Genomic DNA, 20,092 nt, shown 5'->3' with positions numbered 1-20,092 from the left:
GAAAACTTTCACCCACCTGCATAAGCTGGTTGATATTTTCCACATTTAACTTGGTTTTCTGGATTCTTGCCTCTAAATCATGCAAGACGTTTCTCATCTCTTGAATGTATTCCAGCACCCCTGGGAGGAAAACGCATCCCTAGCAGGCAGGCAGACACAGGCTCCAGGCCTGTCTGCTGGCCCAGCTACTCGGCTCGGTGGCCAGAGAAACACACCGGCACCTGCAATTGTGTTCTGGGAGGGGGCGGCTAACGCGCTCGGCTTTATGGCTTCCCTAAGGGAAGGCCTTGGCTGCCTCACAACAGAAGGTCAGCACCCCTCGGCCTCTGCTCCGAGCGTCTCACCCCCCTGGGCACGTCTACACTACGCGGCAGATCGACCGACGCTGCTGCAGTCGATCTGCTGGGGTTCGATTAGCGGGTGCTGTACAGACCTGCTGGGTCAAACTCAAAGGGCGCCCCTGCGGCACCGTAAGGGAGGCGGATGGGAGCGTTCGCTCCTGCCGGCCTCCTCCAGGAACGTGAGTTACGTGGCTGGAGCTGCGTGTCCTACTTCAGCCTTCTGATGTGCAGACCAGCCCCCAGCACTAGTCCTGTCCGCTAGCCAGAGGGAGAACACCCCATTGGTCCGCAGCCAGAAGCGGGTGGGTTCGAGGGGTAAGCTGGGACTCCTAAGAGCTTAGTGTCAGCAATGAGGGAGGAGTGGCCAGTGGCAGGTGCCCCACGATGGCAGCCGCCACCCAGGGCACAGGCCCGTGGAAGGGGGCCCTGGGAAAGGACTCGCTTTGGAGGAATGAGGGTAAATGCTTCAAAAATGACATCTGCAAATTAACAGAGAAAAGCACGACCGGCCCGCCACCGAGCCACCACACCCCGGGCCGGCCACCCAGCCACTGAGCCACCGCACCCCGGGCCAGTCACCCAGCCACCGAGCCACCGAGCCACCGCACCCCAGGCCGGCCACCCAGCCACTGAGCCACCGAGCCACAGCACCCCGGGCCGGCCACCCAGCCACCGAACCACCGAGTCACCGAGCCACCGCACCCCGGGCCGGCCACCCAGCCACCGAGCCACCAGCCACCGCACCCCGGGCCGGCCACCCAGCCACCGAACCACCAGCCACCGCACCCCGGGCCGGCCACCCAGCCACCGAACCACCAGCCACCGCACCCCGGGCCAGCCACCCAGCCACCAGCCACCGCACCCCGGGCCGGCCACCCAGCCACCGAGCCACCTTCATGTCCTGGGAATGGCCCCTGAGCCACTGCTGCAGCCTGGGCCCAGCCCTCCAGCCACTGAGCCGCCGCGCCCTAGGAACAGTCCCCCCCAGCCACTGAGCCACCATTGTACCATGGGAACGGCCCCCCAGCCATGGAGCCGCCGTTGCGCCCTGGGCCCAGCCCCCCAGCCTTCACTGTACCCTGGGAACAGCCCCCCGGCCACTGCGGAGCCCAGGGCCGGCAGCAGTGTGCGGTTCAGCCTGGGGACAGACAGAACCACTCGGCCCACTCTCAGTGAGGGCTCTAGACGACCCAGTAGCGCCAAGAGCCCCCACGCCAGCGACAGCCAAGCCCGTCTCAGAGCTGAGGACGTGCCCCCGCTCGTGGCCCAGGCGACCACGGGGAGCAGCGCCTGGCACTAGCGCAGCGTGGCCGGGCCCCCTCCCAGGCAGCGCTCTGAAGGGCTCTGCCGGCTGGAAAGCGGTGGGGGAGGAGACTGACTTTGTACCTTCGTTGCTCCAAAACAGGGTGGTTTCGGCTTTCTGCAGCTTGACGTCGTTCTCCTCCAGCTCCTGCTTGACCAGGGGCAGCTCTACGTACAGGATGGTCGTCTTGATCTAGAAAACAAAAGCCTCGTTGGCGTAGGGCCCAAGCGACCCTTCAGCCTCAGAGGGGCAGCCGAGCAGCACGCCCCCCCTCCACACAGGCGGGCTGTGCCCGCGGCAGCTCGGGACTCCATCGGCACGTGTGCTTAGGCTCCACGGTGCTGCCGGACCCGTCGCTGGTTTGGAAGTTTTTCCAAGGGAGTCGCGGGGGAGCGGCTGCTAGAGACGGTCTTTCGGAGCCCCTGCCTCGCGAGCTGGCTCAGAGAGAGGGAGGCCCCAGCTGGAGGGGTGGAGCAGCGCTGGCGACATGGACGCGGTCCCAGCTGGTAGCGTGTGCTCAGACAGTGCGGGGATGCGCGGCACCCCGAGGGAGTAGTGCTAGGCACACCTGGCAAGCCGGCTGGACCTTTGCAGCCCACTGGAGAAGAGCTGGCCCGCTCCCTTCTAGTGTTACCCAGCGTTGTGCAAACCTGACTCAACGCGCCGGACCCCGAGCCGCCCCCTTTTCACACTCGCCTTATTGTACCAACCGACAATCAGATCCAGGTTGTCCAGAAACTTGCGGAAAGTTTCGTTTTGAGAAAAGAGGCTCCCGGCGCTTTCTGGGATGTCTTTCTGCTTCTGAAAGCTCAAATACTTGACTTCGCGTAGAACAGCAACTAGCTGGGAAACAAGCAGAGCAGAGCGTCACCTCGCCCCGCCCGCAGGAAAGCTCCCGAGAGAACCAGAGACGAGTCCTCCTGGGGCACCAGGGTGCACATGCAGCAGGGCCGCTGGATGGGCCTTGCCTGGGCGGGACAGAGCCGCGTCTGCTGCAGGCCCAGGCTGCTCTCCACCTGCAGTCTCCTGGCCACCCACCTCCTTGCTGAAGTTCACGCTGATGAGAGAGGTGTTTGGATCGCGCAGGATGAGCGGCTGCTGGAGGTTAAACTGGCAGTCGGCGTCCACTCGGCTTATCCACCCCTCGTAGGTCTTCTCTCGGTAGCCCTGCAGCAAGCGAATCATCTCCTGGTACTTCTCGGACACCAGCTTGGCTTCAGCACTGACCATGACCCTGCAATCAGCGCAAAGAAGAGCCAGCTGCACTGAGAAGCAGCGAGCCGGCCAGGCCTGCTGGGCTAGAGGGCGGAGCCGTGTTCTCTCCCGCCCGCGGCTCCCTACTGCACACACGGCTACAGCCTGCAGCCGGACTTACGGGTGATCGATGGTCTGCAGCTCCTTCATCGGCCTCTCCAGCCTTTCCTGCAGCTCCAGAGCCCACTTCAGCTGCCCGGCGACGGGAGGCATGTTTTTGCTGATGGGCGGCACACCGCCAGACTTTATGCCGGCGATCTGGGCATCGTACATGGTCTTTGCGTTGTCCAGCTCCACAGAAAACATCTCCAGCAGGGTGGAGTAGTGAGGGGCCACTTCCGCCTTTATCAGCGGTCGGTCCAGGAGCGAGCCAAACATGTGGATTTGCTAAGGAACAAAGCCGTTAGTGAGCTGGGTGCACAGCGAGGGGCTGTTGCCGCGGCCTAGCACGTAGCACGCTGCCTCCTGATTCCTCCAAAAGGCACAAGGTCAGTTCTGCTAAAGCCAGTCTCACTGCGTCTAAGGCCTTTCGTCCGCTTTCCAAACACTCAGTCACCTCTGCACGCCCACGACCCCCCCAACCAGTTCACTTCAGTGTCGTTCCAAGTGCAGGCGTCTGGACAGATACTGGGGCCGGAAACCAAATGCCCACTTAAAACCAGTTCTAAATTGGAATAAAAAGCTGAACATTGGAAATTCTTCCACATAACAAAAATGTCAACCCCTGTTATTTAAAACCCCCAAACCATTTGTTTGAATGTCAAGTCCCTGCGTTTAGACTTGCCGAGGATATGAAAATGTGAAATGCAACATGCATATAATTCAGACATGGAGTACAGAGTCAACATTTTCATATCATAGAAAAGTCTCAAGTAAATTGCTTGAAATGATGTCAAAACCACTTCCGCATTGCTGACATGAAATGAAACCAGTGAGAATTCAAAGAGGCTTTTTCCTGTCGAACATTTCGGCAAAATTGACAAGTTCCTGCAAAAACAATGATTTTGACCCAACTGCATTTTCTGCTGGAAAATGTTTTGAGCAGCTCCAATATTTACACTCTAAGACCAAGTCTACCAGTGCAAGAGTGACCACAGCACCAGCATGGGAAGAGAGCTCTCCCAGCGCTCTGTGTGAACCCTTGCATGAGGGCATAGCTCCCAGCTCTCTGTGACACCCCCTTCCCCGCAGCGTCCCTTCGACCTGCCCTCAACCCTAGAGAATGAGGCTCCTCTAAGCTCTAGTCAATATCTTCATCAACCATTTAGATAGCGGCATAGAAAGTACGCTTATTAAATTTGCAGATGACACCAAGCTGGGCGGGGTTGCTACTAATCTGGACGATAAGGTCATAATTCAAAATGACCTGGACAAATTGGAGAAATGGTCTGAGGGAAACCGGATGAAGTTTAATAAAGACAAATGCAAAGTGCTCCACTTAGGAAGGAACAATCAGTTTCATACGTACAGAATGGGAAGCGACGGTCTGGGAAGGAGTACGGCAGAAAGGGATCTAGGGGTTATAGTGGACCACAAGCTGAATATGAGTCAGCAGTGTGATGCTGTTGCAAAAGAAGCAAACATGATTCTGGGAGGCATTAACAGGAGTGTTGTGAGCAAGACACAAGAAGCTCTACTCTGTGCTGGTTGGTCTCAGTTGGAGTATTGTGTCCTGTTCTGGGCACCGCACTTCAGGAAAGATGTGGAGAAATTGGAAAGGGTACAGAGAAGAGCGACAAGAATGATGAAAGGTCTAGAGAACATGACCTATGAGGGAAGGCTGAAAGAATTGGGTTTGTTTAGTTTAGAAAAGAAAAGATTGAGGGGGGACATGGTAGCAGTTTTCAGATATTTAAAAGGGTGTGTGACAGCACGTTGGGGTCCCCCATCTCCTGCACCCCCGAAATGGTACAAACAGACTCCACCAGCCGGTAGAACAGAGGGAGTTTATTGCTTCTCCAGGGTACAGCACAGCACAGATGTCATCAGGTTACAGGGCAGGCCTAGGATGCCTCAGCCCCCCTTGATATGGGGCAGGGGTCTCGGCTTCTAAACCCCCCAGCCTTTGCTGAGGCTGCTTCCTCCATGCTCCCAGACAGAAAACTAACTCACTCTCTTCCATCCCTGCCCCCCAGCCAGGGCAGCATCCACCTTCCTTTGTTTCTCCCCATGGGGGGTGGCTGGTCAGACAGGCTGAGACACCCTTTGCATAATGACCCATCCTGTTTTGCTGGGTCGTGGTACCAACTGCAGCCAGTGGGGTTACCCCAGAGCCAGCAGCATAGAAAGCAGCCAGGTACCCCCACTACGTCACAGGACATGGTAGCAGTTTTCAGGTATCTAAAAGGGTGTCATAAGGAGGAGGGAGAAAACTTGTTCATCTTGGCCTCTGAGGATAGAACAAGAAGCAATGGGCTTAAAGGGAGCAGCAAGGGCACAGCGCGCTGGTGTCAGGCCACACGCAAATTCATGCTCATCGGGGCACGTGCTAACCCTCTTGCTAGAAGAGGCACCAGCCACACATGCTCATTGATACCTTGACAGCAGATTCAATGCTGTTACAGTCATTAAAGCCTTGACAAAAAATGGTTGCCAATCTTCTATCCAAATCCTGAATTTTGGTCTGGAACTCTGCAAAATCTTCATCAAATTCCTGTCAATAAAAAGATGGAGAGGCCAACGCCAGGATTAAGCCAGGCGCCGGCACCTTAGCGAGACGCAGCCGCAAAGTCCGCTCATTAAAGCGAACCGGTGCTACGGCCAGCGTGTTCTTTGCTAAGGGACGTACGCTTGTTGCCGTGGCGACTACTACCCTACGCAGATTCTCAGCAAGTCACTTACGCACCTAGCAAGTGCGCAGTCCTCGCGCTGGCGTTGACTCACCTCGTCGGCGGGGTCTAAGGGGTCGTATTTGCAGTCAGCAAAAACTTTAATGAGCTCCGAGACCTCCTCGTAAATCTGAAACACCAAGCTCCCCAGGATGCTGCCTCTCACGCCACCCAGCTCAATCTTCTCCAGCTTCAGAAATTCAATCGCTGTTACGTACAGCTCCTAGGGAACAGACACAGCCACCGCGCCGTGAGTCGCCATCTCCGCCGGCGCTGCCTGCATGCCGGGGCGCTGGCGGACGGGGCCGGACACAAAAGCCATGGGACTTGGTGAGCAAGGGAAAACTGGCAGGTGCTAAATACACATGCACACACCTGTACACCTACATACACACGCACCCCTGCACATCTACCTGCACACACGCACCCCTGCACACCTACCTACACACACACACACACCCCTGCACACCTACCTTTACACACACACCTGCACACCTACCTACACACACGCACCCCTGCACACCTACCTTTACACACACGCCTGCACACCTACCTACACACACACCTGTACACCTACCTACACGCACACACCCCTGCACACCTACCTACTCACACACCTGTACACCTACCTACACACACGCACCCCTGCACACCTACCTTTACACACACGCCTGCACACCTACCTACACACACACACCCCTGCACACCTCCGTACCTCCCTCCCTCCCTCCCTGCATAATCCAATTTCTGCGTTACACTTGGGGTTGCCCAGCGGTGGATTTCAAGGCACTGTGGTCCCTTGGCAGACGGAAGGCAGCAAGGCCGGGTTCAGCGAGGGATGTAAACACATCGCTAGCCTGGCGGGCCGAGTGCCCTGCTTCCACGTAGGCTTGGGCGCCTAGTGACGCCGGGCCAGGCGAGGAGGTGTCTGACTGCAGCCCTCCAAGCTGCGCCTCTCTGGTCCCAGGGTGGGACACCTGCGCTCTATGCGCCTGAGACCAGCAGATTCTGCCTAGCTGTGTCTTTCGGCCTGCACCTGCCCCTCGTGCTCCAGTGGAGAGCGTGGGGAAGGCGAGGCAGACTGGCCACCGGGCCCCGGCCCTACTCCAAGGCAAACACCCTCATAATGGCGGGGACCTACAGGAAGCCTTGGGAATCACCCGGGGGATGAGGGAAATAGACACCCGTCACGCCAACAGCCGGGAGCCAACCCTTTGTTTAGGGCCGGGGCGACTGTCCGAGGTCTCAGTCGGCGGATAAAGGCAGTGACTGGTTTGAGGCCCCCACCCTCCCGCTCTCAGGGACAAGGGAGCCATGGGAGGGAACTCCCTCTTCCTGGGGCTGAGGGGCGTCTGCGTCCCCTCGTGAGCGGGGCTCTGGAGGGGCAGGAAAGAGGCGTGGGGGGAGGAGCGGAGCGGAGATGCAGCCAGGGGGGACGGTGTCAAGACCTGTCTGTGCTCCGCTGCTGGTGAGTGGCTTTGGCTAAACCCAGCGCTAGAAACCCCAGGGAGTCAGCCCAGCCCAGGGTCTCAACAGACGCTCCTGGAGAGGTTCCCTTGGTCCGGGTTCAGCTGGGAAAGGAGGGTAGATACCAACGGCCCCGCTCATTGTTCCCATTGTGGAGAAATCCCTGTAACAGTCTATTTTGTATTAAGAGCTTCTCCTTTTCCATCTGTCTTTGCTAGGTGTCTTATAGAATCTGGAACATTTCCCCTAGAACTTTGTATTAAGATATATCCATCTTGCAAGAAAAACTGTCTTTTGAGCTCTCCCCTTTCCTTGATGGTCCTGTTGAAATGAATGAGCTGTGAATGGAGAATGAAAGGGGAGCCCCTCCAGCAGCAGTTGCCAGGGTGGAGAAGGTCTGGGAGCCAGAGCTAAGACAATACCTGCAAAGTGAGCTCATTAAGGAGACTGGACAGACAGGCGCCTCGGGAGTCCAGCAGCAAGCGCCTGCCCTTGGAAGAACTCCCTCTGAAGCAGCATTAAGAAAGGCGAGGTGCTGACTAATTGGCTGCATGAGAGGGGTAAATAGGAGGCGTCTTGCAGAGGGACCCCGGGTTTTCGTCTTGTCAACATGGGAGCATCGATCCGGATCGGCAGACGCCCGGCTCCACCCCTCCCCCATCGAACTCACCTGGCCAGTGCAGTTAGGGGGAGCAACTTTTGGTAACCACAAGACAGAGTGTGCATGTGCGAGTGTGTGTGAGTGTGTGTGTGAGTGTGCGAGTGTGCGTGAGTGTGAGTGTGAGTGAGTGTGTGTGTGTGAGTGTGTGTGTGTGTGTGTGAGTGTGATGTGTCATATGCATATGAGAAGTATTGATTGATCTATGGATGTTCAAGAAATGTGGCGTTGCCTTATCCCCCTGCTTCTTTTAAGCACCCCACCATTCATGCACAGAATACATTTTGTTGTGTGTGCTGAGGCATGTGCGGGTGTGCACCCCGACAAACACATGCTGGCGGCACCTGACCCTCTCCTGGGCGGCCGCCCAAGCGCTCAGCTGACTGGGAACGCTGGGGGCTACCACAGGGGTGGAGGCGTGCGCTTCGGAGGCCGCTGGGCTGCAGGAGGGGCCGCTCTGGAAGCCTGGCACCTAGGGGACGCTGCCAGCATTCACCGAGAAACTGCACCCTGTTTGTCACGTTACTGGACTTTAGGGGGATCAGACAGGTCACTGCTGCACCCAAGGGGGGTTGCCCCAAAGGCTGTACAAAGGGGGCCATGTGAGGTGTCACATAAAAGCTCGTGTTTTACTGATTCTGTGTGTGCTAGCCACGTACGGGTGTGACAGCTGTGTGTGGAGCTGTGAACATGTGCTCTGTGCTTCTGCTGGAAGGTTCCCTGTCTGACAGAGCAGTGGCCAAAGGATGCGCAGCCAGTGACTGTGCTAAGTAGCCAGGCTCAGGGACAATGGATCTCCAGCTGCCAACACACAGGGATGCGTCTGGGAATCTGGATACCCACAGCTGCCACGTGACCTGCTCTGGCCAGGAGGATGCCACGGGAGGTGTGTAAGTGCCACGTGGCACCCTCCTTTTGGTCTTCAGTTCTGCTCCTGAGCCCAGATGCAGCCTTGCAGGGAACAGCAAGCTAGAAAGAACCTGCCGTAGGATGTAACCCGAGACTTTTACACTAGCGCTTTGTAACATCTCTGCTGGGAGCCTGCATGGAGAACTGGGAGAGTCGGTGCATGTCACGTATTCCCCTTAACAACCTCACTCTCGTTCTTGTCTTTCTTTTAGGAATAAACCTTTCGCTGGTAGATTCCAAAGGACTGGCTCAGAGTGATCTTGTGGGGAAGATCCAGAGTGTAAATCGGTTGGGACCTGTGGCTGGTTTCTTGGGACCGGGAGAACCCGTTGGGGGTAGGTGAGATGGGTTCTCTAACCCCTCACCTGTGTGTTAGGCACGGGGCTGACTGGGGCACAGGGCGAGCTGAGGTGCGAGGGGTTTTGCTCGGTTTGTGGCCTGTTCGGGAAGGTCTCCGGCCTGGGGCTGTAAAGAGCCCTTGTTTTGAGCAATTTGCCCTGAGCGGACGCCCTCAGCGGCACCCAGACCCGGCCCGGTCCATCACACCGTTCCCCACTCGCACCGACGGCTGCCATGGCGACAGAGGCGTATGGGTGTAGGCCCTGCTGGGGTAGCTGACTGCACCCTTCCTCCAGCCCTGTGCCTGCTGGCCCGGACGGGAGCACTGGAGGGCAGGCCGTGTACCTGCGGGCGGTCTGGCGGAAACCCGGCGCACACAGACAAGTACACAGGGGTTCATAGGCACCTCGATAGTCTTCACTCGGTGCAGGAAGGAGTTCATTCGGGTGAAGACGAGAGAGGACGGGAACTCCCAGAGCCTCGCCTCCTTGTCCTGGAAGCAGAGAAAGGGCCGTCGGCGCGGGGCGGGGGGGGCGGGGCACGTTCTCCACACGCCTCCCCAGCCGGCCCCCACGCCCGGCACAGCGACCTGCCTTAAAGAACGTGGGCATCAGCTCCGCGCAGCACCTGTGGTAGGCCTGGTACAGCCGCTCGATAACCGCTGGGCCCAGCTTGATCCCGCCCAAGATCTCCTCGATCTCGCCCTGCAGGCCCTTCAGCACCTCCTCCGGGCTCAGGAAGTTCCGAGTCTGAGCAAGAGAAAGGCAGCGACAGGCCCGGCCCTGAAACCCAGCTCCAGCTCCGAGGCCACACGCTCCTGCGGGCCCCCGGTTTGCTCCCGCGCCGCCCAGCCAGCGATCGCTGCCCTGCCCCTGGGGAGCCCAGCTCGGCCCGGGGCCAAGCACCTCCCCACTCAGGGGCAGCCTCCCCAGCAGACTTTGCTCGCCCCGAGCCGGCAGCCCCAGGGAACGGCCAGGGAGGCGGGAGGACTGTCCTGGCTCGCCCCCCACCTCCGTTCTTCACCTGGCCCTTGCCAGAACGCTGCCGGCACTGGGGGGCTTCTGCCGTGGGGCTGGCACAGAGGCCTCGGCTCCCTGGGGGCTGTACGCCCGCCCAGCCCCCGTGGCCTGCTGAGCAACAGGGAGTCTGGGGCCTGGTCCTCTTGCACAGGACAGACTCTGCCTCCCCAAACGGTCACCCAGCAGCAGGACTTCCCGCTCCTCCCCTCCGGCCCCGCCCAGGCTGGCGGCAGGTCGGCTGCTTCTGGTGGGACGGCCCACGACCCCCGGGGCAGAGGGCAGCAGCCCAGGGCGCCTGCCCCTCCCAGGCCGGTACCATTTCAATGAGGAGGTTGCAGATCTCCTGCAGGATGACGATGACCCGGGAGGGCGTGTTGTAATGCTCCGAGTTGGCCCAGATCAAGCAGACCGTGTACATGACGCTGTCAATGTAGGGAGGCAGCTGTGGAGAAACGGCACCGTCAGTCCACGGACAAGCCCCACCGGGCGCTGCCTGTGGGAGGGGGCCCCGCCCCGCCCCACCCCGCCGGCCACGCAGGGAAGCGTCTGGAGCCGGCGTTGGCAGCGCGGCTCGCTGAGCCCCGGCCCGGGCCCCGCTCACTCGCCTGCGGGTATTCCGTTTGCTCCATCTCCTCCAGCAGGACCTTCAGCGGCTGCAGGTAAAGGTTGATGTCGTTGGCCTCCTTCACCCCTGCAGCAAAGGGAAACTCCAGGGCAGGTGAGGTCAGCAGGCGGAATGGACCCCTCCCCGTGGGCCCGGCGGGGGCTCGTACCTGCCCGGACGTCCTTGAACACGTTCCTCAGCGCCGGCCAGTAGCAGCTCTTCGCCTTCTTCAGGATCTCCGCGATCTTGCTGACTTTGGGCGCAAGCAGCTGGGTGTGAAAAGGCATCGAGACGTCAGCCCGAGCACCGGCGGCAGGGGAGCCGCGGCCCCGCGCGGCCAGGAGCGGTACCTGCTCGTCGATGCACTGCAGGTTGACCAGCCGGGCACTCCAGAACTCAAACTCCGCCTTCGGCAGCGGGTTCAGGCCGTCCAGCAGGGGCTGGGCAGACTCTTTGCTCAGCACGTCCCGGATCTGGTGGGACCAGTCGATGATGATCGTCTCGATGGAGTGCAGGAGGGAGCTGTCCACTGCCGCCGGGAGCCTGCAAGGAGCACAGTGCCCCGGTGAGACGGCTCCCACCCCTCCGAGTCCCCTAGCTCAGCCCTAGCCATGCCCCCAGGGGCCCCTTCTCCAGAGCCGCCCACCCTCCCGGAGAGCCGGGGTCTCCAGAGCCCTGCCGCCTGCCCTCTGAACGGTGCAGCACGCGCTTCCCCGCTGCCCGGGGTGGGCACAGAGCCGGTCCCCTCTCCTGGAACCTGCTGGAGCACTCACCTGTCCAGGAGGTCGGTGGAGCTGCCCAGGGTCTCCAGGTGCTCAGGCAGGGGCAGCAGCGTCTTCCCTTTGATCTTCCCTCCCATCACAAACATTTCGTTTTTCAGCCTCTGGGCTTGTTTCACAACATCGTCAGACACCACCTGGGGCCACCCGCTCGTGTTCTCGCTGCTCATGAACAGGGCGTAAACCACCTAGAAGAGAGCCCGCCCTTAGCTCCGTCGCCGCGGGGGGGCTGCCGGGGGCACGGAGGGATGCCTGTGCGCGGGGTCATAGGAGGCAAAAATCTCCAGGGAGCCAAACTGCCGCCGAGAGCTCCAGGAAGAACACAGCACCAGGGACAGATTCCGCCCCGGCCAGGCTGGCGCCAGCGACCGTGAAAGGCAGCGGGCAAGTTTCTGGTCATAGTCACCCCTGCGGTTCCAGGCACCTACAGGCAGCCACACGGACGGGGAACAGGCTGGGGGGAGTGGAGGTTCCAAGCGTTTAACAGACAGTCAGAAGGGGGTTCCTCTGCCCGTGCTGACTGGGGGCACCTCACCTCCGGACAGGGTGCAGCATTAAAGCAGAACTGGAGCAGCCGGTCCTGGAAGCCACAAGATGAGGCGATTCCAGCTCTAACCCGACACAGGGGGGTCGTGCCCAGGAAGCGACCCACCGGGGAACAGTGACCAGAATCTTCCTGGGGTGGGAAAAGCCCGCAGCAGCCCAGCACCGCGGCGCTGAGTTTCGGAAAGGGGAGACACACGCCAATGAGTCACTTGGTTAAACAGAAATGAAAAGCCTCGGTGACGAAAGTGAAATCCCTGCAAGCCACACGGACCCGTCCCAAGACCCTGCTGCAGGCTCCGGCCAATGAGCCCCGATTCCAGCCGCAGTCAGAGCGCCAAACGGGGCTCGGCGGCTCGCCCCGGTGCAAGGAGCAGCGCGCGGCAAACAGGCAGGGGAAGCGGAGCCCTGGGGAGGAAAGTCGGAAGCAGCCCAGGCTGGCAAGCGGAGGGTCAATCCGGAAGAATTGAAAAGCGGCGGCCAAGGCTGGAGGGAGAGCAGGGCTGTAAGTGCCCCGGGAGCCGCCAGCGGGGCCCTGCCGGCGAGGTGCTAAGGGAGCCCTCGAGGCCGATGAATTCTGAGCCCGGTGGGAGCGTCCCAGCCCTGAGCCGCCCTTGCAGGGGCCCATGTGAGGAGCTGTCCCAGACTGAGGCGTCATTCGCGGGCGGGGGAGAGGCCCCAGCCCTGCCCCTTCTGCCCCCATCTGCCATACACAAAGAAAGCCCCGTGGGCCCCCAGACTGCAGCAGCCCAGGCCCACTGGCCCCGGGCAAGTTTCTGGTCATAGTCACCCCTGCGGTTCCAGGCACCTACAGGCGGCCACGCGGCCGGGGAACAGGCACGTGCCGAAGTGCAGCCTAGCAACGCAGAAACCGCCGCGGGTGCAGGCGTCACCCCGGGGGACCCGATTGGGGGGTCGCCGTCTGCACAGGGGAGCCAGCAGGACGTGCACCCCGCCTGTGATCCCTGCCATCCAGCGGGCGCGCTTAGCGGGCGTGGCTGCGGCTCGCCGGCAGAAGAGAACTGGTGGAAGGAGGCAGGGAGCCGCCTGCCGAGTCAGATCAGGCCCTTGTTCCTAACCGCCAGAGGCCAGGCCCCGAAACCGCAAGGGCAGCGTTGGGGAACGCGCCAGTCGGAGGGGGCTGTAGCAATAGGGTTTCGCTGTAGCTGTACTGGAAGGCGGATGGAAGACTGAAGAGCAGCCGCCATTAGCGGTACAGCCTGGAGTCACCACCTCACAGTCCACCTACAGTGCATGGACCTGGTGTCACACCAGGCTGTCCCCGAAGGGCCCCTGCTGTCACCAGCCACAGAAACAGGGTAGAGAAAACTCAGCTTAGCAGCATTTCACCTGGCAAGAACCGCTTGGGATCCGCCTTCTGTGGTGCCTGTCCTCACTTTCCTGCCGCTTGGCTGTGAGCTCAGCCTGGTGTGTCTGCGCCTGTCTGCGGGACTGATAGCTGGGCACAAGATGGGAAACTGAGGCTAGGTCTACATGGTGGGTTTTCATTACTGGATTGTGAGGGGAGCAGCCATATCACTGCTGCACCCATGGGGGGTGTTTGGCCCAAACGTCGGTACAAAGGGGGCCATGTGAGGTGTCAAACAAAAGCTCACTTTCTGCTGGTTCTGTATCTGCTCTTCATACATCGCTATAATGCCTGTGTGTGCAGTTATGCATATGGACGCTGTGTGGAGACTGGAAGTTTCTCTGTATGTGGTTGAGCAATGGACCAGGAATGTTTGCCCATGGCCATGCTAATGAGCAAAGCTCCAGGGAACAATGGGCCTCAGGAGGCCAAAGACATCCCTGGCCACTGGCCACATGACTCCCTCCAGCTTGGAAGAAGCCAGGGGGGTATAAATAGGCCATGTGGCCAACTCCACCTTGGTGCTCAGCTCAGCCCTTCATCCCAGAGGCAGCGGTGCAGGGATCGACGAGCTGGGAAGACCTGTGAACCCATCCTGATCCTAGGATGTTCACCAAAGACTTTTAAGCCAGCAGCTGTAACATCTCTGCTAGAGCCTGCATCATGCACGTAACGTAGGATACTTTAGCAACCTCACTCTCAGGCTTTTCTTTTTTGTAGTAATAAACCTTTAGATGTTGGATGCTAAAGGATTGGCCCAGCGTGATTTGTGGGTAAGGTCCAGAGGGTAAATTGACCAGGGATCTGTGGCTGGTTTCTTGGAACCGGACAGAACTTGTTCGGGGTAGGTGGGATTGGGTGCTAGGACCCCCCACCTGTGTATGAGGCCCGGGGCCATCTGGGGCACGGATATTGCTGGGGTGTCGGAGGGGTTTTGCTCGGGAGGCTTCAGGCAGGCTGCTGAAGCGCTCTGTGGGACTGGTTTGTGGCCTGTTTGGAGAGGTCGCCAGTCTGGGGGCTGTAAGGAGCCCCAAATTTGAACCATTTGCCCTGAACAGACGCCCTCAGCTGTGCCCAGAGCCGGCCCGGTCCGTCACAGGTACCTAGGGGGTCCTGCAGGGGTCAGAGCGGAGCGAGTTCTGGCCCACACACGCACACATGGGCTGGAGAAAGGAGCAAACAGCAAGGTGGCATCATTCGCAGAAGATACAAACTCGTTAAGTCCCGAGCAGACTGCGAAGAGCTTCCAAAGGGTCGTGCAAACCCGCGAGAGCGGGGCACCAAGCAGCAGATGAAATTCGATGCTGTGAAATGCTCAGCAACGCCCGCGGGAAACATCGTCCCAGTGCCGGGCTCTGACTCCTGCGAGAGACCAGGCACCGCGGGGCACTGTCTGGAAACGCAACCCGCCGCAGCCGAGAAGCAATGAATAGCGGGACGGCCCAGTAGGGAAGGGGCAGCTAAGACGTGAGGGCCGATCGCCTGTCCGTCACGCCGCGGACGCCCACAGCGCGACTCCCGCCTGCCCGCGTGGGCGCCCCCTCTGCAGACAGACCCCTCGGCACGGGACAGGGTTCAGAAGAGGGCCCCCGAAATGGTAGGGACGTGGAACGGCTTCATCGGGAGAGACGACGGAGGCAGGTCCGAGGGGTCCCTGAAATCGGGACTGGGCGGTAAAACCAAGCAGGGGGGTTGTTGGCCCCTCTCCCAGCCAGGCCGTCGGTCACACAGGCGCCCACAGGCGGCAGGAGGCCTCGTGGCTCACAGCTCCCAGTTAGCTAAGGGGGGGTGACACACGCACCATGGTTCAGAGAAACAGGTTGTTTCCCTGCACAGCAGAACTGCTGAGCTGGCGCCCGTGTGCCCCACGCTCCTCTCACGATCGGTGCCACGGGGGGCCTTGGGGACACGGGAAGTAAGAAATCCTTAGAAACATGTTCCAGGGTTGTGCAGTGAGGGTGGGGAGGGATGACGGCCCAGGCAGCCCACCCCACGTGCACCACTCGGCTAGCGCCACGTACACCGCGGGGGAGGGGTTAGTTTTTATGTGGGTCCACTTCAAGATCTTGGGAAGTCATGCAAGGCCCCACTCAGCTGTGGAGGGGGAGGGGGAGCGGGGTCGGGGTCGGAGGCTGGGTGCAGAAGGGAGCTCGGGGCGGGGGCGGGGCGCAGGGTCCGGGAGGAAGCGGTGACCGGGGGGGGGCGGGGCGCAGGGTCCGGGAGGAAGCGGTGACCGGGGGGGGGGGGCGGGGCGCAGGGTCCGGGAGGAAGCGGTGACCGGGGGGGGGGGCGGGGCGCAGGGTCCGGGAGGAAGCGGTGACCCGGGGGGGGCGGGGCGCAGGGTCCGGGAGGAAGCGGTGACCCGGGGCGGGGGCCGGGCGCGAGCTCACGACGCCTCCGGAGAGGCGGGAGGTGCCCGGGGAGAGGGGAGGGCGCACAGAGCAGGGATCAGGGCAAAGCGCCCCGGCAGCTGCAGAGCCAGGGTCTGCCCGGGCGGCCGCCGTGCCCAGCGGCTTTGCGCTGCTCCCTCGCCCCCACGTGGCCAGCCGCGTTCCCACGGGACGGGGCACCCACCTCCTCCACCACGGCGATGAGCTGGTCCACGGGGAAGGGGCTGATGTCGCCCACCAGGAGCCGGCTCCGGAAGTTCTCCTTGGTGATGTTTTCCTTCTTCTGCTTGACGAAGTAAACCCCTTTGCTCTTGAGCGCCGGCGGGAAGTCGAGGCAGGGCACCAGCTGCCCGGCGGGGGCGAGGGTCAGGACCAGCGCCAGCAAGTCCTGCTTCTCGAAGAACTCGGTGAGCATGGCGCTGGTCTCCTCGCTGCCCACGAACTTGGCCCACTTGTCCGGCTTGAAGCGGAGGGAGAGCGTGGAGTAGTTCTCCAGGAACTCCACTCGCTTGTCCGCCATCGCGCCAAGGGCAAGGCGGGTTTGCTCCTAGGCCTGCGTCCTGCACGGAGAGAGAAAGGCCTTTGCTAATTAGTGACTAACGAGCCCCACCTGCCCGGGGCTGGGGACGCCCCATCTGGCACCCCCCACTCCACTGCAACAGGCGGACGTGGGGGGCTCAGTCCTTCTGGAGCCCGGGCCCCCCACCCCGAGGGCCCAAAGGGAGAGGCCGCCCGCGAGGGAGCGTTCGGTGCCGGCTTTCCCAGCGGCCTGGTCCGCGTTCACCTCCCTCGCGCTGGGGTCTTGGGGGGAGATTTCTATCACTGCAGGGGGTGGCAGGAAGACTGACCCCCCCCCCCCCAGGAGAGGCGGCGGGTACCTCACCTTCCCCGGGAAAGGCGGGGGAAGGGCAACCCGCAGCGTAGCTTCCACCTCCCCGTCTTCTCTCTGAGCCCCCGGCCCCATATTCCTCCCCGTCCCCCTCCCTCAGCCCTGGGACGGCCTGGCAGCCCGTATGGCCCCTGTCCCGGGCCTGGATTCTGCCCATCGGCTGCACCACCTCCGGTCCATATTTCTCCCCCCCGCTCTGTCGAGCCCCACGGCCCCCCTGCCCCACGGCCCCTCCCCGGGGAGCGCATGGTGCACGCCCAGAGCTAGACAGAGACAAACGTCGTCCAGGCTGGGCTCCCCCCTCACCGCGCAGCTCACAACCCCCAGCCCCGCCCCCCCCAGCAATGCCCTGACCCCCCCGCGCCTTCATCGAACCCCGTTCCCCAGCCCCGGGCCCCCCAGCACCCCCCAAATCACCGAGCGGATGCGCTGAGCCGTGCGGCGAGGCCCCCACCTCCCCACAGCCCCCAGCCCCAACTGCCCCGGAACCCCCAGGCGCCAGCTCCAACCGCCCCACCCGCCGGAACCTTCCCCCCCCGGGGGCCTGGCAGCAACACGAGCTGCCTGCAGGCTCCGTCCCCTGGACACGTGTCACGTTGCTGAATTGGAGGGAAGCAGCCAAATCGCTGCTGCACCCCTAGGTGGGGGTGTTGGCCCCAGAAATTGGTGTGAGGGGGAGCCATGTGGGGTATTGAATGGGAGATTATTGTTTGTTGATCTTATGTACGCTATTTATGTGAGTGTTTAATGTCTGTGTGTGTAGGTAGGAATCTGTAATCTGTGTGGAAGCTGAATATTTCTGTGAATGTGGTTAAGCATGGCTATGGACAGGCTGAGTAGCAAAGCCCTGTGGAACAATGGCTCTCAATAGGCTATGGACACACCCAAAGAATGGGATTTGTCACCTGAGGGCAGCCAGCAAAAAACAGAGATTGGCCTCTGACCAGGTGACTTGCTGCAGACTAGAAGAGGCCAGGAAGGAGTATAAAGAGGCCATGTGGTCGATGCCATTTTGTTCTCAGCTCAGCACTTCATCCCAGAGGCAGCACTGCAGGGATTGAAGAGCCCGGAAGACCTGTGAACCCATCCTGATCGTAGGATGTGCAATAAGAACTTTTAAACCAGCAGCTGCAACATCTCTGCTAGAGCCTGCATCGAGAACTGGGAGATTCGGTGCATGTAACGTACTGTACTTTAATAACCTTACTCTCAGGCTTTTCTTTCTTGTAATAATAAACCTTTAGATATAGATTCTAAAGGATTGGCCCAGCGTGATTTGTGGGTAAGGTCCAGAGGGTAAATTGACCAGGGATCTGTGGCTGGTTTCTTGGAACCGGACAGAACTTGTTCGGGGTAGGTGGGATTGGGTGCTAGGACCCCCCACCTGTGTATGAGGCCCGGGGCCATCTGGGGCACGGATATTGCTGGGGTGTCGGAGGGGTTTTGCTCGGGAGGCTTCAGGCAGGCAGCTGAAGCGCTCTGTGGGACTGGTTTGTGGCCTGTGTGGAGAGGTCGCCAGTCAGGGGTACTGTAAAGAGCCCCGGATTTGAGCAATTCGCCCTGAGCGGACGCCCTAAGCTGTGCCCAGACACGGCCCGGTCCGTCACAGTGGCGTAGTCGGCAGGATCCACAGATCTTGGTCAATTGAGCTTTGGGATCAGGACCCCACGCTGTCTAAATTTGATTTTTGGTGTTGAGAGTTTGGTTGATTCAAGAGCCGCTGCGATGAACCCGGAATTATATGAGAGTCTGAGCAAAAGTGCTCTGAAGGATTTGTGCTTGGGGAGAGGCATTGCCTTTAGGAAAAGGGCCTCTAAACTAGATCTGGTAGTGCTGTTATTAACCAGAGATATGGATGAAAAGGAGCAGAAGCAAGCCAAGGAGGCTGCTGAAAGAAGGCGGAAGGCAGATGAAGAAATTGCTAAGAGAAAGCAGGAGATGGATCTGGAACTTGAGATGAGAAAAGCAGAACATGCAGAGAGAATGGCAGAGCATGCAAAGAAGATGGCCATAGCAGAGGAGGAAAATGCTAGACTTGACCTCCAGCTTAAGAGACTAAAAGAACAAGAGAGACTGTATTCTCCTGAAGGTTCAATGTATAGCTCTGTGGGTATGCGGTGTGCTTATGATATGGCAGACGTATTTTACCCAGCTGATGTGATGACCCAACCCCAAAGCATGTGTGAATGCAAAACTTTTGTGTTACCTGTAGCTAACAGGGAGGTTGGGGAAGGGGGTGCATGTGGGTATGAAAAGTTTCCTGGAGCTGGTCAGTCTCCCTGTAACCAAGGGGAAAGTGTCTCTACATGTGTGCCTGTGGCAGATGGCTGTGTGTCTGTTCAGGGGGGCAGTGAGCCTGTGGGTGAGGGCCCATCTGATGCCTCAGAGGTGAGGCTGGAATCAGAACCAGGGCAAGAAGAGCCCAGAAATCAGGGAAATGTTTCTCTGGGGCAGCCTAGAGTGGCTGGCCAGAGTGAAATTTTAGTTGAGGAGCTGGTGGCTGGTGAGGCTTGTGGAATTGAACCTGCACAAGCTGAAAGTGATTTGTGTGAAGAAGCACAGTGTGTGCAAGCTGGCAATTTGGCTGGTGGAAGTAGCAAGGGGGCAGTGAAGGAAGCTGTCCCAGTGGCTAGCTGTATGCCTGAAATTAGCCAGGGGTGTTGGGACAAGGGAGAAGCTGTCTCTGGTTGTCTGGCTGTGTGTGGGGAAGAGTTTCTTCCTGTGTCTGAGGAAGGTGCCCCACAGCCTGTGAAGGCTGAGAGCAGTGTGGTTGTCCCAGAGTTGGGTCTGGATATGGCTAAGGCCCAGGAAGGGGGTGGCCCAAGGTTTGTGTCTGCTGGGGAGAGGGATGAGGTGACTCAGGTAGAGACAGTCAGTGTTTTACCAGAACCCCAGAGACCAGACAGTGGTGACCCTGATATTGTGCCTGATGCTGCTGTGTTGCTGGCAGAGGGGGGAGCTACTCGGTGGGAGCAGGGAGACCCCTTAGCCCGGGCACAAGGAGAGAATAAGGGTGTGTTAACTCTGGTGCCTAATGATGGTGTGGACGTTTACAGCCATCTAGAGAGCTGCACAGGGAGTGAAGATGCCTCTGACCCTGTCTCTTGTGGGTCTGTCTATGTGCCTGAGAGGGGATTATCTGTGAATCCACCTGAGGGGCCAGAGATAACTCAGGGAGTAAGGGAAGTGCAGGAGGAATTGGTTGGGGCTCAGCAGGGCAATGCTACTGCAGAGCCAGGGAAGGGTGAACTGCTGCTTAAGGAAGCTCATAGGGAGGAGAGTCCTGGCAGTGCTTGTAGCAAGCAGTTTGCAGTAACTGAGAGAGGTGACGATGCCTGGCTTGGAGAAGGCATTCAGGAGAAAGCTCTGCCTGTAAAAGGCAGCAGCTTCTTGTGTGAGG

At 59.9% G+C, this 20,092-nt stretch overlaps 1 protein-coding gene across 4 annotated transcripts in view; it reads right to left on the bottom strand.

Moving 5' to 3' along the window:
• The window catches only part of DNAH17 (dynein axonemal heavy chain 17), an 89,366-nt gene extending 72,165 nt beyond the window's left edge, over nucleotides 1–17,201 (bottom strand). For all 4 annotated transcript variants that reach the window (XM_075904149.1, XM_075904152.1, XM_075904150.1 and 1 more), the window contains exons 1-16: nucleotides 17,110–17,201; nucleotides 15,988–16,363; nucleotides 11,496–11,689; nucleotides 11,073–11,265; nucleotides 10,892–10,991; nucleotides 10,724–10,809; nucleotides 10,435–10,560; nucleotides 9,693–9,848; nucleotides 9,506–9,592; nucleotides 5,782–5,949; nucleotides 5,435–5,551; nucleotides 3,020–3,285; nucleotides 2,683–2,878; nucleotides 2,341–2,487; nucleotides 1,728–1,836; nucleotides 17–120 (exon numbers count right to left, since the gene is read on the bottom strand). In XM_075904149.1, coding sequence (XP_075760264.1) covers nucleotides 17–120; nucleotides 1,728–1,836; nucleotides 2,341–2,487; nucleotides 2,683–2,878; nucleotides 3,020–3,285; nucleotides 5,435–5,551; nucleotides 5,782–5,949; nucleotides 9,506–9,592; nucleotides 9,693–9,848; nucleotides 10,435–10,560; nucleotides 10,724–10,809; nucleotides 10,892–10,991; nucleotides 11,073–11,265; nucleotides 11,496–11,689; nucleotides 15,988–16,323 — 2,385 coding nt within the window. In that variant the 5' untranslated portion in view covers nucleotides 16,324–16,363; nucleotides 17,110–17,201. The remainder of the gene's footprint in view (nucleotides 1–16; nucleotides 121–1,727; nucleotides 1,837–2,340; nucleotides 2,488–2,682; nucleotides 2,879–3,019; nucleotides 3,286–5,434; nucleotides 5,552–5,781; nucleotides 5,950–9,505; nucleotides 9,593–9,692; nucleotides 9,849–10,434; nucleotides 10,561–10,723; nucleotides 10,810–10,891; nucleotides 10,992–11,072; nucleotides 11,266–11,495; nucleotides 11,690–15,987; nucleotides 16,364–17,109) is intronic.
• Between the last annotated feature and the right edge of the window lie 2,891 nt (nucleotides 17,202–20,092).

This window comes from Pelodiscus sinensis, chromosome 20 (assembly GCF_049634645.1).
Source record: "Pelodiscus sinensis isolate JC-2024 chromosome 20, ASM4963464v1, whole genome shotgun sequence".
In the NCBI taxonomy this organism is placed as follows: domain Eukaryota; kingdom Metazoa; phylum Chordata; order Testudines; family Trionychidae; genus Pelodiscus; species Pelodiscus sinensis.
This window is presented reverse-complemented; position numbering and strand designations above follow the sequence as displayed.